We start from the raw sequence: 14,830 nt of genomic DNA on the forward strand, positions 1-14,830 counted from the left end.
CTATAAAATATGTACTGACTACAGGTTTTGTTACAAGAGTTTGATCCTTATTTCATCCGGTGCATTTTGTTATATTACCAAGAAACGAGTGCAATTTTTACTTTTTTTTTAGTTCTACAGTGCGAAAGGGAACTTGTCGGTAATTTTCTACTTATAAAAACAAAAATTATTTTTACGAAAGAAACTAACAATCAATTATTCTTTTGTTTCAGCATAGTCGTTAAACTGAAGTGCGCTCTCAACCGTAGAGGTTAGAAAAGAGCACATCCTTTTGGCTGAATGATTCCTTTTTTGGATGTTCGCAAATGTTCAAATTAAATGGATTTTGATAAAGTGAGTGGTCGTGGTTTCAATTCTCATTGGATCCATCATATTTGCAGTACTTTGGAAGTTAACGTGTAGATTTACCCATACTCAGTGATAAATTTTTACAAATTTGGGATTCCTGGGTTGTATTGTAACTGAACATGCCTCGTGTCTGAAATGCAGTTTTTTGTTTTTACTATATTTGTATATATATTTTTATACATTTACTATCAATTTATAAGCCATTGTGCTAATTCACCAAATTTGTAAGCAACTTTAATATATGTAAAACTCATGTACAAAAAGTTTGTAGTGTAGACAGGGTTTAAAATTGATTTTAAAGTGTTCTTTTTTTTCATTACAGTTACACTTCATACCGAAAAAACCTAAATATTCCGCTGAAGCGTAGGCGAATGAAGTCGATTCTCCAAAATTTTATATATTATGTAAACTAACCGCTATGTTAAAAAACTATAGTCATCAACGACATGCCTGGGGCAAGTTAACTTGGCTTAAACCTCCTTGGCTTAATGCAATATACGTTGTTCTTTCGCATGATCAAGTTTTACAAGGAGAAATTTCTGGCGTAGATTGCCTAAAATGACATTTTTTTAGCGCAGATTTCAATTGGAGAACGGTCAAATACGTGAATTGCGCGTAAGTTTAATTCGGAAAATGGTCAAATGCATTAAATTTAGTGTAGATGTTTTTCACTTTGTCAAAAAAAATTAGAAAAGGCAGTGGTTTAATTTTCTGTCCAAAAACAAAAAAAACAACAAACCAAGGGGACGTTGAAACAACACAAGTAAAAAACATTCATTAAAATGCATATCGAATCTATTTACAAGGAGACTGGGAACAAGTGTTTTTTTAAAAAACAAACTTCACCCACGTCACAACGCTATCTTCTACTGCGTTTGGGAGATCGAGAACGAGATCGTGAGCGGTGACGTCTTCGTCTAGGTGACCTCGAACGACTTCTACTTCGATGCTTGTGGCGTCGTGGACTTGGACTAAAATCAAAATCAAAGGACTTATATTTAAGTTGAGTTACTGGCAGTTAATTCGTTGTTAAAGGTGACGACTGTTTTTTATATTTAAAAAAGAGGGCTATAGTATCTCATCCAAAAAAATTAATCTTATTTATATAGTATCTCATCCAAAAAAATTAATCTTATTTATCCGCCTAGAAAACTTGTTATAACCTTATTAAACCATTTTCGGCGCAGCATATTTTTCTTACAATTTTTTGTTGGAAGAAAAACTCTACTTGCCGTCTAAACGAGTTTTCATAGTGGCATTCAGGTTTGAAGTGACTTCACGAAGAGAGCAAAAGCACTCATTTTCACGAGTATTTCATTTGAGGGGGTGGAAAAAAATTACACTTTGTAGATATTACCTTTCGCGGATAATCGTTTGTAGTTTTGCGGGTATTATTTTTTGCGAATTACATTTTTTCTTAATATTCAAAGCTTTTACACTATTTCATATTTTTAATTTGTTACAATTTTTGGCGACAACGTACCTTTTTTTCCCCCGTGTACATGAAATTGTTCCTTTTCACTTTAAGATGAAATTTTCGTTGGTATTTGGTTTCGCGGCTAGTACCTTATTAATATTTCGCCGCAAAATCTGCGTAAAATAAATTTATACAAAAAAACTCGTCTGGTTAAGCGTTAAGCTAACTAACAAAATCTGTACAAAGAAAAAGGTAAGTCACTTAAAAAAACATTTTCACTCGGAACGGAGATATTTTATGACTGTCAGAATCAGTGCAGCCACAAAATTAAATATGCCTGCGCTTTTTTCCAAAATAGCGTCTTGATGTTAAAATTGAAAAGGTAGATTCTATAAAATGAGTACTACTTTATTAACCGCTTTATTAAAACAGTGCTGTTTCGTGCTTTGAAAAAAACAGATATATTATTTAAAGCTATCTCTAACAAATCCCTTCGAATGATATATTTCCTATCTTCTAAAAAAGTTTCTCACCTTCTACGACTCCGACGGTGTGGCGATGCTGAGCGAGACCTGCGTCTGAAAAAGTAAAATTATAATCGCCTTTTCATCACCTTACTATAACAATCCATTGACTCATACCGACTTTAAGGTTAATCACAAACACTGATTGAAGTACAAACACACGAAGTTACTCCCCTTCCCCTCAACTCATACATCCTTTTACAAAATTTTAGTTTCTTTTAAAATATTAAAGTAGACACAGCATATATACAAGAATTCCACGAAATTCCATTTTTGGAAGGATTCGTGATAGTCATCACATTTAATTATCTCAATTTGTTCACTCAGCACATTGTTACTACGCTGGTTGTTTCTAGAAAGTTCTCGCAATCGCGACACACCCACATAGTTTTAGATAGAATGAAGGGTCTTCTCTTTAACTTCTGAAATTTCCAAAAATTCAAGTTAAGGCAAATTGGACATCACTCAGCCCTCAACTAGTGTTAGGAAGAGAAGAAGGGTTTATGCTATAGAAATAATTAATAAAATATGTTCATAACGAAAACACAACATTCCCTTAAAAAGTTGCTTAATGCTGGAAATAATCTCAAACTATGTTTCAAGAATAAATCTCTGCGACGACGAGATGAAAACTAACCTTCTCTCCGGAGAGCGACTCTTTCGTCTCCTCCTCTCTGGTGTTTCACTGCGTTTCCTCGGTGGAGAATCCTGCACAATAAAAAAAATATTTAACTACTGTTACCAAATGTTATCTTACATGGTTTACATCATTGCTTAGCAACATGCTCTATAACAACGAATAGAGTCACATGACAAACCTTATGGGAGTATGTTAGTTATATATATTTCTAAAGGTCACTTATCCCCTGCTGCGATGTTAATTTTAAATGTTGCTTTATGAGTTTCTTTACCCTTAAATTAAAAGGACAGGCTGTTTTTGAAAACAAACGTTCTTTTATTCGACAAATAATCAGCTTGTCGAAACTACAGCTGCGATTGTTGGCTGAGTACAAAACATAGACGGTTCATGTTTGGTACCGTTGCGTAGCCCAATTCATCCTTTTCCGAAAACATGGGAGAAGGACTTTTTTCATGACAACCTTCTTCTTCAAGAGCTATACTAGTCCAACTGTGTGGATGTTTCTGCCCGATTTTGCTAATATTTAACGAGACCCGTCCTTTTAGGGTTAAGAACATAAACAGGCAATTGATGATGGGACGCTTTAGGAAAACACACCAAGTTGCTCACCCGTCACAGAATCTCAAAAGGTAAGAAAAAGAAAGAAATGTTAAAATTTATTTTCACAAAAAAAATACAACATATGGTAAACTTTTAGTCAAAAGATAGTCTAACGTTTCTTTGATGAAATAGTTAGAATCATTTCTTTATTTGAAAACTTCCTACCCCTGCAGTTCTTTGTACCAAAATAATTTAGATTCTATTAACCTCGATCTATATGCTGTTTATAAACCGGTTGTGTTGACAACTATAATTTTTTTTCTGACAAACTTTTCTGGCAAAATGTTTTGCAAAATGTATCCACAAAACGTTTAATTCAAGTTTCAAGACTTGAATTTTGCGAAGGCATATTTTTGCGATTCAGTCAATTTCAGATATTTTGTGATGACTAATTTTAGCATATAGGTCTATTTTAGATAATTCGCGAAGATTGTTTTTGGGAAGGGACTATTTTTTGACCATTTCCGAGAATTTTTTGCGAATATAGGTAAAATTCGCAAAAATAAATCAACTTGAGGTAATTTAAAAGTTATTGAAAAAACAAATGACCCGAGAATAAGGTTAAAAAATGATCAGTCACACTAATCCAGCTATTGTTCCAATTGCACTCACAAACAATTTGAACGTTATTTCAAGCATTAGCTAAATGAAAGTAGCCGTTAATGCGTTGTTGGCTGCAGCTCCAAACATTTACATACATCCTCAATATGCTTAGTTTATATTCCACGCGTTTCAAAGGGCAACAAAAACAAAAAAGAGATACAGGAAAAAGCCCATAAGTAAAAGAAAGAAGCTAAAACATGTATTTTAAAGGGACTTAACGGAAAACGTCATGAAGGAGCATTGCTAGTGTCTTTAAAAATAAGATTGTCAAAATATTACCCAAGAGCTATAAATATAAAAGGAAACCAACACACCTTCATATCGTCGTCATCATCAGACTCCATGTCATCAATGTCATCTTCCAACGCACTAACCTACAGTGAAAAAAAACAAAAACAATTTCATAACATAAAAATTCCTTACGCATCTCTTGTATGATGCCTAAGGAATTATCAGAAATATCAGAAAGTTTGGTAAAAAGCTGTCTTTTGAAAAAGTTTTGGAAAGCAGAGGAGAAAAGCCTACAAATTCTTGTCTGACTATTCACATAATCAATACACAGAGACACAAGAAACTTACTCTAGGTTCAAGTTCTTCCAGTTCCTCTAAAACGTGCCGTTTCTAAACAAAACGAAATCACAACAAAAACTTAAAGAAAGAGAATAATTGTCATACTGCGACTTTAGTTCTGCTGCTTAAGCATTTATCAAAGTCAATATTTTAAGCAAAAAAATACATTTGAAAGCTCTGTAGCTAAAAAGACGTTTATCCAAACCAGTGATAGAAAATATTAAATTCAACCTACCTGTATTCGTGGTAGCATGATCTCACAAACTCGCTCTTCCCTTAACATTTCGTCGATGAACTCATCCATGTGAATAACATGGAACACTAAAAACACAAAAACTTGGTGTTCGGGAAAAGCTTTTACTTCAAAACAACAAACAACTAAAAAACAAACAAGTAAATAAACAAACAAACAAACAAAAAGCTTTGCTATTCATTTAAAAATTACCCCAGTTTCCAAAAATAAGCCAAAACGTCCCAACAGACTCCGCCGAAAAACTAAAACAACTTTCAGGGATCTGTACAAAAATGATGTTGAATACTTAAAGAGAAATGCTTTTGAAAAAATGGATGAATCAACTGGATTTCTGTCTGCCTAACAAACATAAATTTAACATGATTCTTAAGCTGACAAGATTTATTTCTTACCTCCATTTTTATCTTTTCTTTTCATTTTTCTGTAATCGTTATAAAGAGGTTCCAGATACTTGTAACACTCTAAGGATGTTCCAACGAGTCTCATGTAATACGCACCAAGCGCTCGAACATATCTAAAAAATTAAGAATTATACTTTACATTTCTTTCAGTGTTTTACCAGAAATTCTAATATCAGCACTGTCGCTATGTTGACAGCGGTTGTTACATTTTTCTGATCAATTCCCAAACGTGAAAACAAAGGTATAGAGGCATAACACTAATATTCAAGATTTACCAGAAAAAAAGCATACGCTAAAATTGTAAGGCTCAGTTCTGCATGCAAGACCTTTTTGTGTTTTTTACTTAATAAAAAAATTGGTTTCACATGATTCAATATTGTGCGAAATGCTTATGAAAAGCAATTAATTTCTTTGCCCAGAAGCACTGTGAAAACAAATAGTGTTGGAAACAGTGGTCATTATGGTAAACTTTATATACCATTTATAGACTTCATGCATTGGTCAACTAGCATAAGAACTCTTAAGAACATCGTTTGGAAAACCAATAGAGTCTTTATGCTGCTTAATGTGTTAAAAATGGGTGCTATTTTTAAATTTTTTCTTTTCAAAAATAGAAAAAAAAGTCCCCGACTGTGTGGCAAACCATTTGCCTTTAAGTTACAGTTTTCATAACATGGAGATCACAGCGCTTGCAGAATTTCAAATAGTTTCTTGCATTTCACAAGTTGTGATGAAGACTAAAGCAAAAAACCTGTCCTAGAGGCTGGCTAGAATCCAATAACAACAACTATACATGCCTCAGACATAAGTTGGCCTCAGGTTTGAGGTCTTGTTCCAATTTTCTCAAAACAGAAATTCAATGGATACCATCATCATACTGTATACATTGTTAGTAAGGCATTGTTTTTCACTGCAGAGCTAAACAAATATATACACAAGTCTTACTTATAATCTTCATTTTTGATGAACTCAACAATGATATCTTTTTCTGGTTGAATTTGTAACATCTTCAAAACCAAACACAAGAAAGGTGTAGGCTTGATGTTCCCGCCAAACGTTCCACCAATATGCTCCAAAGCCATGGCTTTATCAACCAGCAGTTCAGCTAAGGAATAAAAATGGATATACCTTGTATAGAATGTTTGATAAGATCATTTGACAGATCACTTGACAAAAAAAAATAAAAAACAAGGTCCTCACAAAATCATTTTTAATTTTCCAGTTACAATTTCAAACATTGTTGGTAGTAATTCATTGTTTTTTGCTGCAGAGCTAAACAAATATACCCGAATTTAGCTTAAATGGCTGAGTAATACAGTCAAATAACTTTTAAATTACTAATCGCTTTTTTTTAATTTACGTTTCTTAGCTGCTGGCTTCAAGTGTTAAACTTCTGGATTTGTTGTCAAAAGCTGCTGTTTCAGATGTATTTGAGCCTGTCAACTGGGTTTCTGATGTTTGAGTAATTGGTGCTCACACGCAAATCATGGTATATACATTCTCCACCTTCACCAAAAAACCTAAGTCAACTACCCACTTTTTGTTGTTGTTTTTTATGCAAGTTTGATGTCAAAACTGGCAGGCCATCAAGAAATACTTTGCATAAGGTTCTATTGCAAATTAAAATAGCAATAGATAGGTAATGTTTATCTGCAAAATTTTATAGAAGTGAGGAAAAATTAGCCTTTTTTTTCTTATAAACAGTTAACGACTTCCCAAATAAGAAGCTAAAACAAAACAACTGACAATATCTCTGTGTATAAATTGTTGAAGTTGCATAAACTGACAGTTGCTACTGTATCGTTTTTTAATTTAGGGACCATCAACAAAAACTTTTGTCATGCAAAGGCATTTTTTTTCGTTTTTTCAAACTTAAACAAAATATGACGATTTTAAAGCTTTAAACCATCACATTTAATTGTCTTCCAACAGTATAAAGTTTTTAAGCTCCGTACAAATGTGTTTTGATAACTTTGGAACAAAATATGGTGTTTTATGACTGTGTTTTAATAACTTTAAAACAAAATATGTTTGAGCTTTCAGGCCTTTTCATGAGAGGCGTGCGATAGCAAGCGCACACGCCCACACACACCTGAAATGATTCAGGCGTGCTGTCGATAGCACGCTTAAAATCTTATATTCTATGAGAAATTTACCAGAATAGCACGCCTAAAGCACACGCAAATGCATTTTGGGAGTGTTATTCATCACACACCCACTCAAAATCTCCTGAAAAGGCCTGAGCTTTATACTATCGCATTTTAATGTTTTAATAAAAAAATATGATGTTGTTTAAACTTTATAAGGTCTTTAAAATTATGTACAATAAAAACAATAAAAACAGACAAAGCATTTCGAAAGTAAAAACTCTTACATCATCAGGTAAGTAATAAGATCTGGTTCTAATAATTTTAAAATTATTGTTTAAATTTATACAATTGCGTTTTGATGATGTTAGCAAAAGAATGTGTATTATTTGTATTGGCTAATTAATTTTTGCATTTGTATGGAAATTTGTATGACTTTACAAAAAAAATTTGTATTAAAATCGTATAAAATTCTTATATGATTTTAGAAAAAAAGGTACAATTGACTAAGGCATATATATGGCGTTGTTTGTCATTTGAGCCCTTAAAACAGGGTCAGTCAGTTGGCAAATAAAAACTAAAAAAAATGCGGCCAATGAGTTTTACTTAGTTCTGTTCTCTTGTAGAACAAATAGGACATTTGCCATATCATTACTGCACCAAGAATTTTTTTTGTACATCAGGGTTCTGTAGTTAGTTCTTTGTTGTAGTCTTAGAATCACTGTTGGTGGAGTTCAGAAAAGGTTGTCCATGGAATTTATTGTATGCAGATGGTTTTTTCTCATAGCTGAGGCTATGGAAGAATTAGTTAAAAAGTTTAAGAAGTGGAAAAAAGGACTAAAAAAGAAAGGGTTAAGACTAAATGCAGCAAAGTCTAAAGTCATGATTAGTAGCATTGAAGCCAAGTGAGACCTTGTAGTTGTAAAGTGGCCTTGTTGAGTTTGCAGGATTTGTTTGTAGTAACTTTGGTTTGTTGTAACTTTGTTAACTAGTAGAGTCCAAGCAATTTAGGTAAAAGGTAGGTTGTATGAGGCCTGTGTAGGAAGTCTTATGTTGCACGGTAGTGAGACATGGGAAGTGAAGCAGGCAGATCTTGACGACTTAAATGGAAATATGAGAATGGTTAGGTGGCTGTGTAATGCCAGTCGGAGAGTCAGAAAGAGTTCCGACGAGCTAACAAGCAGGCTAGGTATCTGCTGTGTTGCAGATGTTATCCAGATAAGAAGATTGAGTTGGTTGGGACACTTGGAAAGAAAGGGCGAATTGGGTAAGAAAGTGCAGAGTCTCGTACAATTTTTGTACAGGGACATTTTGACAAATACTGCAATTGCGAGATCCTGTATTTAGTGGTCTTCCCTGACCAAAAATGGTGATGGGTAGTTATTTTTTTAGTGTTCATGTTTGACATATGGGGGGAGGGGGTTGTTGGTGATGCCTTAAGAACTAACCAAACGAACCCTAGTATGGCTCCTGCATTTAGGGGCCGTCGACAAACAGTTTTCGTCTCCGTTAACGGCAAATTTGCCGTTAGAGGAGGGGGTAATGCATTGTCCGTTAAAAATATAAAAATGGAGACGAAATTCAATTTCTCACCTTTTTTGTTTCTTTTAGGGAAAATGAAAAAAATTCAACAAATTAGGAAATGTTTCCACAGTAAAAATCCGCCATAATCTAGAATTGGTTGTTAAAAAATGTATCTTGTGTTTGTATACAGTACTGTGAAAAGGTTTGTTAACATCGTGTTCGTGATTTTTATAGCTAGTATAATTTAATTCTTTTTCTTTTCAAAATTCTTTCATTAAAGTTAATTTGTTTGTTACAGGTTTTATCAAGCTGTATGATTTTTCGTCATGTACGCAATTGCATTTTTACGAAATGTCATTTGTTTAGAAAAGTTAAATTTGTCTGCGCCGATAGAAATGCTTTTTTAGATCGCATTTTTAAAGTTTAAAAACGAAAAGCGGCTATAGAAATGTTTTTCAAGATCGCATTTTAAAGGGTTATAAACAAATAGCGGCGATAGAAATGTTTTTTAAGATCGCATTTTGATTCACGAACGATTAAAATCTATTATATGACAAGCTTTATGACAACAAATAAAACAACAAGTGTTAATTTATTTTTTGCCGTCGAGTTTTGATTTAATTGATAAACTAATACGGTCTTTGTTGTTTTACAATAGAAGTTATCTATTGTGACCCCATGGTGTAATGTTTAATTTCTGTTCATGTAGTCCACGAAACATGATCGTGAGGTCCACGATTGTTAAAAAAATACGCATCGTGGACTATCGTGGTTTGTGCGTAACATGAAATAAACACGAACCACGATGTTAACAAACCTTTTCACAGTACTGTAAGTCTCCATAAAGATTGTTCTGTAAAGCACGGAGGAGGGCAAAATTCTATTTAACAGCAAATTTATCATTAACGGAGACGAAAACTAACGTAGGGGAAATGGGCTTGCCGTTAAGGGGCTGGGGGGTCCGAGTCTAGCAGCCAATATGCCGTTAACGGAGACGAAAACTGTTTGTCGACGGCCCCTTATTATGTTTTACTTACACCATCACACTATAGATGACTTGTTATAAGCTTTGTATACATTGTTTTCAGCAGGCAAATAGTTACTAAAGATAGTGCGTCGTCATCATCCTCCTTTTCACTGGTTTTTAAAAATAAAACCCAATATAATGTCTCAAAGCAAACATTTGAGAATGCGTGTAATATACCTGTAAGTGCAAAACATTCTTCTTTCCAGTATTTACTCTCATAAATTCTAGTTCTTGTAATCTTTTCGACAAGGTATTGAGGATTTGTGCCTCTGATGGTTTTAGCATCAGACACTGTTCTGTTAGCCATCTTTGATAGAATGTTTTGTCCCGCTGGCCCTGGTGTCACTAAATATATGTTAATATCTCAAATTGGTTAACTGAGGCTCCGTATGCCAATGTTATGTGGTCTTATTTGAAGTACTGCCTATATAAAATCGCCTTTGTTGATAGGCACGCATGTTCGGTATTTTATAGCTTGTCAAAGCAACTTCATAAACAAATATGGCGCTCCCACGCTGACTGTTCATGGGATCAAATATAAGAAAAGCAAAAATGATGTGGTAAAAAGTTTGGCTAATTAATCATCTAGATGTATCAATATTTTGAGAGTCCATTTCCTTTACTTTAGATAAAAACTGACCCACAACCGCTTGTCTTTTTCAATAAATAAATATGTTCCGTTGGTGTGTTTAAAGCTTTAGCAGCTACAACATCCCACTTAAAAAAAGAGAGTATATAATCAAAAATCAACTCAAAGTATCGTACTAATTACGAAAATGATATTTTTTATACCTGTTTTGATTTGTTTGAAAAATATTCGTTAAAGTTGCAAATTATTAGCTAGAAAAGAAGCTTTGTGTAAGTTGCCATCTTTGTCTCTTGAAATTTAAATAAATTGCTTTGCAGGAGAGCGTGTAACTCTTCCAGGTGATAATTTTGCTGACTTAGCCATAGCCCAGGATTTTATATATAATATGGTATATATATAATATATTTTAATATTGATAACATGTACTGAGAAGATGAATCTATAGTGCTACTATTCTGACCAAAATGGTCCGTAAGTTGTCTTTAGACACGGTGGCCCATCTCTCGACAAGGTGGGCCATTCTTTGGCATGCTGCCCTGTCAATTGACAGGCTAGGACCAACTTGCAACATGGCGTTAAAAGATCTTTGCATACATCAAGACCATGCATTTAACATAAACTAACTCCAATAAAGTAAAAAAAATGAAATGCTGCAACTTTTTCTGGCGTTTTTTTGTATATAGCTAGCTGAGATTAAAACGAGGGTGCTGATAAGCCGCATACGATATTTGTTTATAGATATAGTGTTTTGAAAAAAAATCAAATATTCGCCCGAAAAACCCCGAATAGGCCCGAACAATGCCCGAAAAAAGCCCAGAAAAACAAACAATAATATGATTCAAAAAAAACTATAAAAATTAAAATAAACTTACTATGTGGTAGCGAAGTTCTTAAAAGAACTGTTTTTGATGAAGTTTACTTTCTAAATAACTTACATATAAACTTTATTAACTATTTTCTCTTCAAGCGCCTTCTTCCCAACTATCGTCTACACGGTTTGTTGCAAGGAATTGCATTCGGAAATGTTCCGGGCGAGTTTTAAAAGTGCGGGTGTTAGAGGGTGTGTCCATATAAAAGACTACTTTCTTGTCATCTATACTTTCTTAGCACACATTTCTTTGTTACAACCAACCAGCCTGCACTCTTACTGTGCCTTTACTTATAGGTTTCCTTACTTGGGCCTAGCCTCCCTGATGTGAGCTCAATTAGGCACAGTATACTAAAATGCACTTGATAGGAACTGGGGAAAGCTGTGTACCAGACTTAACTGGTGTAGACTTAACCCAAAACAAAATGGTATCCAGCTACAAGAAAGAGGAACAAGGTTTTACAACTAATATATCTCACACGGGCGGTTTCGGGGGTCAACCGCTGATTTTATTTGAAAAGTTGCCTGAACTCGCTCATATATATGCGGGCATTTGCAGCTTATCGGCACCCTGTTAGATTAAATCAAGTTATGCATTTAAAGTTTCTTGTGGGTAGCAAAAACAACACTACTTGGCAAATATTGGTGCAAGACCAGATCAGCAAATGCATTTTTTAAAGCAGTTAGAGACTTCCTTGTTACGTGATTAGAGATATTTCACCTGGATTGTTGAGAGCATAATGACTAGCCAAATAATTATGAGTCAATATCAAGATATAACATTCAGCTAAGTGTATATATATATGTAATGTTTTATATGTATATACAGCAACGTATATGACGGTGTCATCTACGTATTCCACCAACTATATCGTGATCGCTCAGCGAAGTAGGGAATACGTCAGTGCAGTGAACATTGTCAGGACAATTAGTGAAAAATAAATCAATTGTCATTGATGACGTAGAAGACGTTCTCGTGGGTTTATTGATAAGTTGTTTAAAATCATGCACATTAATTGTAGATTTAAAATCTTTATTGACGTTTGTAACATTACAGTCCACATTGAAATCTCCCATGGATATAGTTTCCTTATTTTCTTGATTGATACAATTTAAATGATCGTCAAATGTTTCGTTATATTTAGATGGTAAGTACTTTGAACCCTCTGGAGGGCGATAGAAACACCCTACTAAAATTGATTTCGATTTTTTAATAAAAATTTCAAGCCACAGAGACTCTAAAGTTGAATTTTCTAAATCCAGCCTTTGCTTAAAATTAATATTGTTTTTGACATGAACAGCCACGCCTCCTCCTTTTCCAGATTTTCTGTTTCTTTTAACCAAAGTGTAACCAGACAGTTCATAAAGAGCATCATTGTCACTAAAATCCTTGTTCAAAATATGTGTTTCAGACAAGGTTATAATGTCAATTTTTGAATCATGCTTGTGTACTAACGCTTCCAAGTGGGCAAAGTTTGAAAGTAACCCATATATAAGTATTTATGTTTAGCTACTTTTTAAGATAATCTTTGGTGGAATTATTGCAACTTGATATTGCTCATTACTTTATCTATATTTGTAATAGATTATATTTAAAGAAGTCATGATTTTTCTCCTCCATTTATTTCTTGTTCTCTTTGTTTTGTTTTCTTAAGTCCTCTCCTATAGACACTGTATTTGTCCACAGTTGGGTCAGGCCTGTCTTCAAATTTTTAAAAAAATTGAAACAGTATGTTGCCCATGTTACAAGGTTTACCTTTAGTCTGAGAGACTTCAGACTGACCCATGCTCTGGCTGTTTCTAAAAGGTGTTAATAGTTGGGCATGTCCCATCTTATGACACAGTCTTTTAAAAGAATGGAAATTCTTTGTCAATAGTTAGGCCTGTCCCCTCTTATGACACATTTTCTAAAATTGCAAGAGTCCTTTATGTACAGTTGAGTTTGTCCCATCCGATGACGCGTTTTTTTTAAAGCGGGAGATTCCTTCGTCAATAGTTGGGCCTGTACCAACTTAAGACAATTTTGCATACATTTGTCCAAAGTTGGACCGGGCCTGTCAATAGATGGGTTATCCCAACGGCGAACACACCGACCTGTCTTTTGACGGGCTGTCCTGTCTTAAGACGGCCAGTCCCGCGTCCAAAGCTGGGCCGGTGTCCGTAGTTGGGTCTATTATTCCTATTGCAAAAAGGTAATAACACAAGAGAATATTTTATAATTATTAACAAAATTCAACTTATATAGTTATCATAATTTACTCTTTTTCTTTTGCTCCAAGTTTTGTTTAATGGGTTTAAAGGACCCTTTTTTTCATCCAAGTGATAATGGAAAACTGGGTTTAATTTCAAAAAAGTGATGACTTTTAACGTGGAAGCATGCTGTAAACACGAGAAATGTAGCTCTATGGTTGCTTTATTATTTTGAATTTTACTTTTACTGAATTCTCAACATAGACATAACATATAAACAGGATGAGATGAACTTTTTTAAAGTGGGAAGTAAAACACATAAAATTTGAATAGCATTTTTCGGCGAAAAGTATACTGCTTATCCATCTTTTTGCTAATGTAGCACTAATAGCTTGATAATGATAGGTGGAGGTATTCCTTTGCGAAATACCTTAAGAAATAGTCAAAATTGAGTGTGAACCATCCACAAACAGTGGTTATTACTATCCTTGCCCTAGGTAAGCATTTTGGTTCATGACTGTCAATATTGTTTTACATCACTGTAAATAAATAATCAAAATAGTTTTGTGTGTTAGCTAAAAGTGGCATCCACAAGATGGTCATTGCATTGTATATTATTATGTAGTAATACAAACTGAGGAGTTTGTATTACTACATAATAATATACAAATTTACATATACAGGTACTGGTGTTATATCATGTGCAAATACATAGCATGTGCATTACAGACACTGGCATCATACCATGTGCAGCAAAATACATGGTATACACATCACAGATGCTGGTGTCATATTAGTACAGCCAAATGCATGGTATACAGATTCCAGGCTCTAGTTGTGTCATTTTGTTTTCAAAGGAATCGTTCAAAAAGCCTTCTGTTGAGCCGAGTGCCACAATTCAAAAAATCTGAATTGTACCCTGATATATCTAATGATATAGATATATGATATGATACGATTATATTGAAATATATACTGAAAGGTTACAGTCCAAATTTATTATTATGCAAACTTTAAAAGGCCTTGTTAAAAATTTTAAAACTAAATCATAACAATGGAAGGCATTTGGTGTTTTTATCTTTTTTGGCCACCTTATTAATTTACTTGTATATAGTGTTTATAATTATTTGTGTTTTATACTTGATACATTTGTTGTGTCAGTAATAAGAAATTGTCTGTTATATTTTAC

At 33.9% G+C, this 14,830-nt stretch overlaps 1 protein-coding gene across 1 annotated transcript; it reads right to left on the minus strand.

Moving 5' to 3' along the window:
* Positions 1-1,125: 1,125 nt before the first annotated feature.
* Positions 1,126-10,311, minus strand: LOC130629654 (pre-mRNA-splicing factor 38A-like). Its single transcript, XM_057442934.1, has 9 exons — positions 10,172-10,311; positions 6,302-6,461; positions 5,348-5,469; positions 4,938-5,023; positions 4,712-4,753; positions 4,447-4,506; positions 2,927-2,997; positions 2,299-2,343; positions 1,126-1,319 (listed from the first exon to the last, which is right to left on the minus strand). Exons 1-9 carry the CDS (start codon positions 10,299-10,301, stop codon positions 1,208-1,210), a joined length of 828 nt encoding a protein of 275 aa, XP_057298917.1. The 5' UTR covers positions 10,302-10,311; the 3' UTR covers positions 1,126-1,207.
* Between the last annotated feature and the right edge of the window lie 4,519 nt (positions 10,312-14,830).

This window comes from Hydractinia symbiolongicarpus, chromosome 2 (genome assembly GCF_029227915.1).
Source record: "Hydractinia symbiolongicarpus strain clone_291-10 chromosome 2, HSymV2.1, whole genome shotgun sequence".
NCBI classification, from domain to species: Eukaryota; Metazoa; Cnidaria; class Hydrozoa; order Anthoathecata; family Hydractiniidae; genus Hydractinia; species Hydractinia symbiolongicarpus.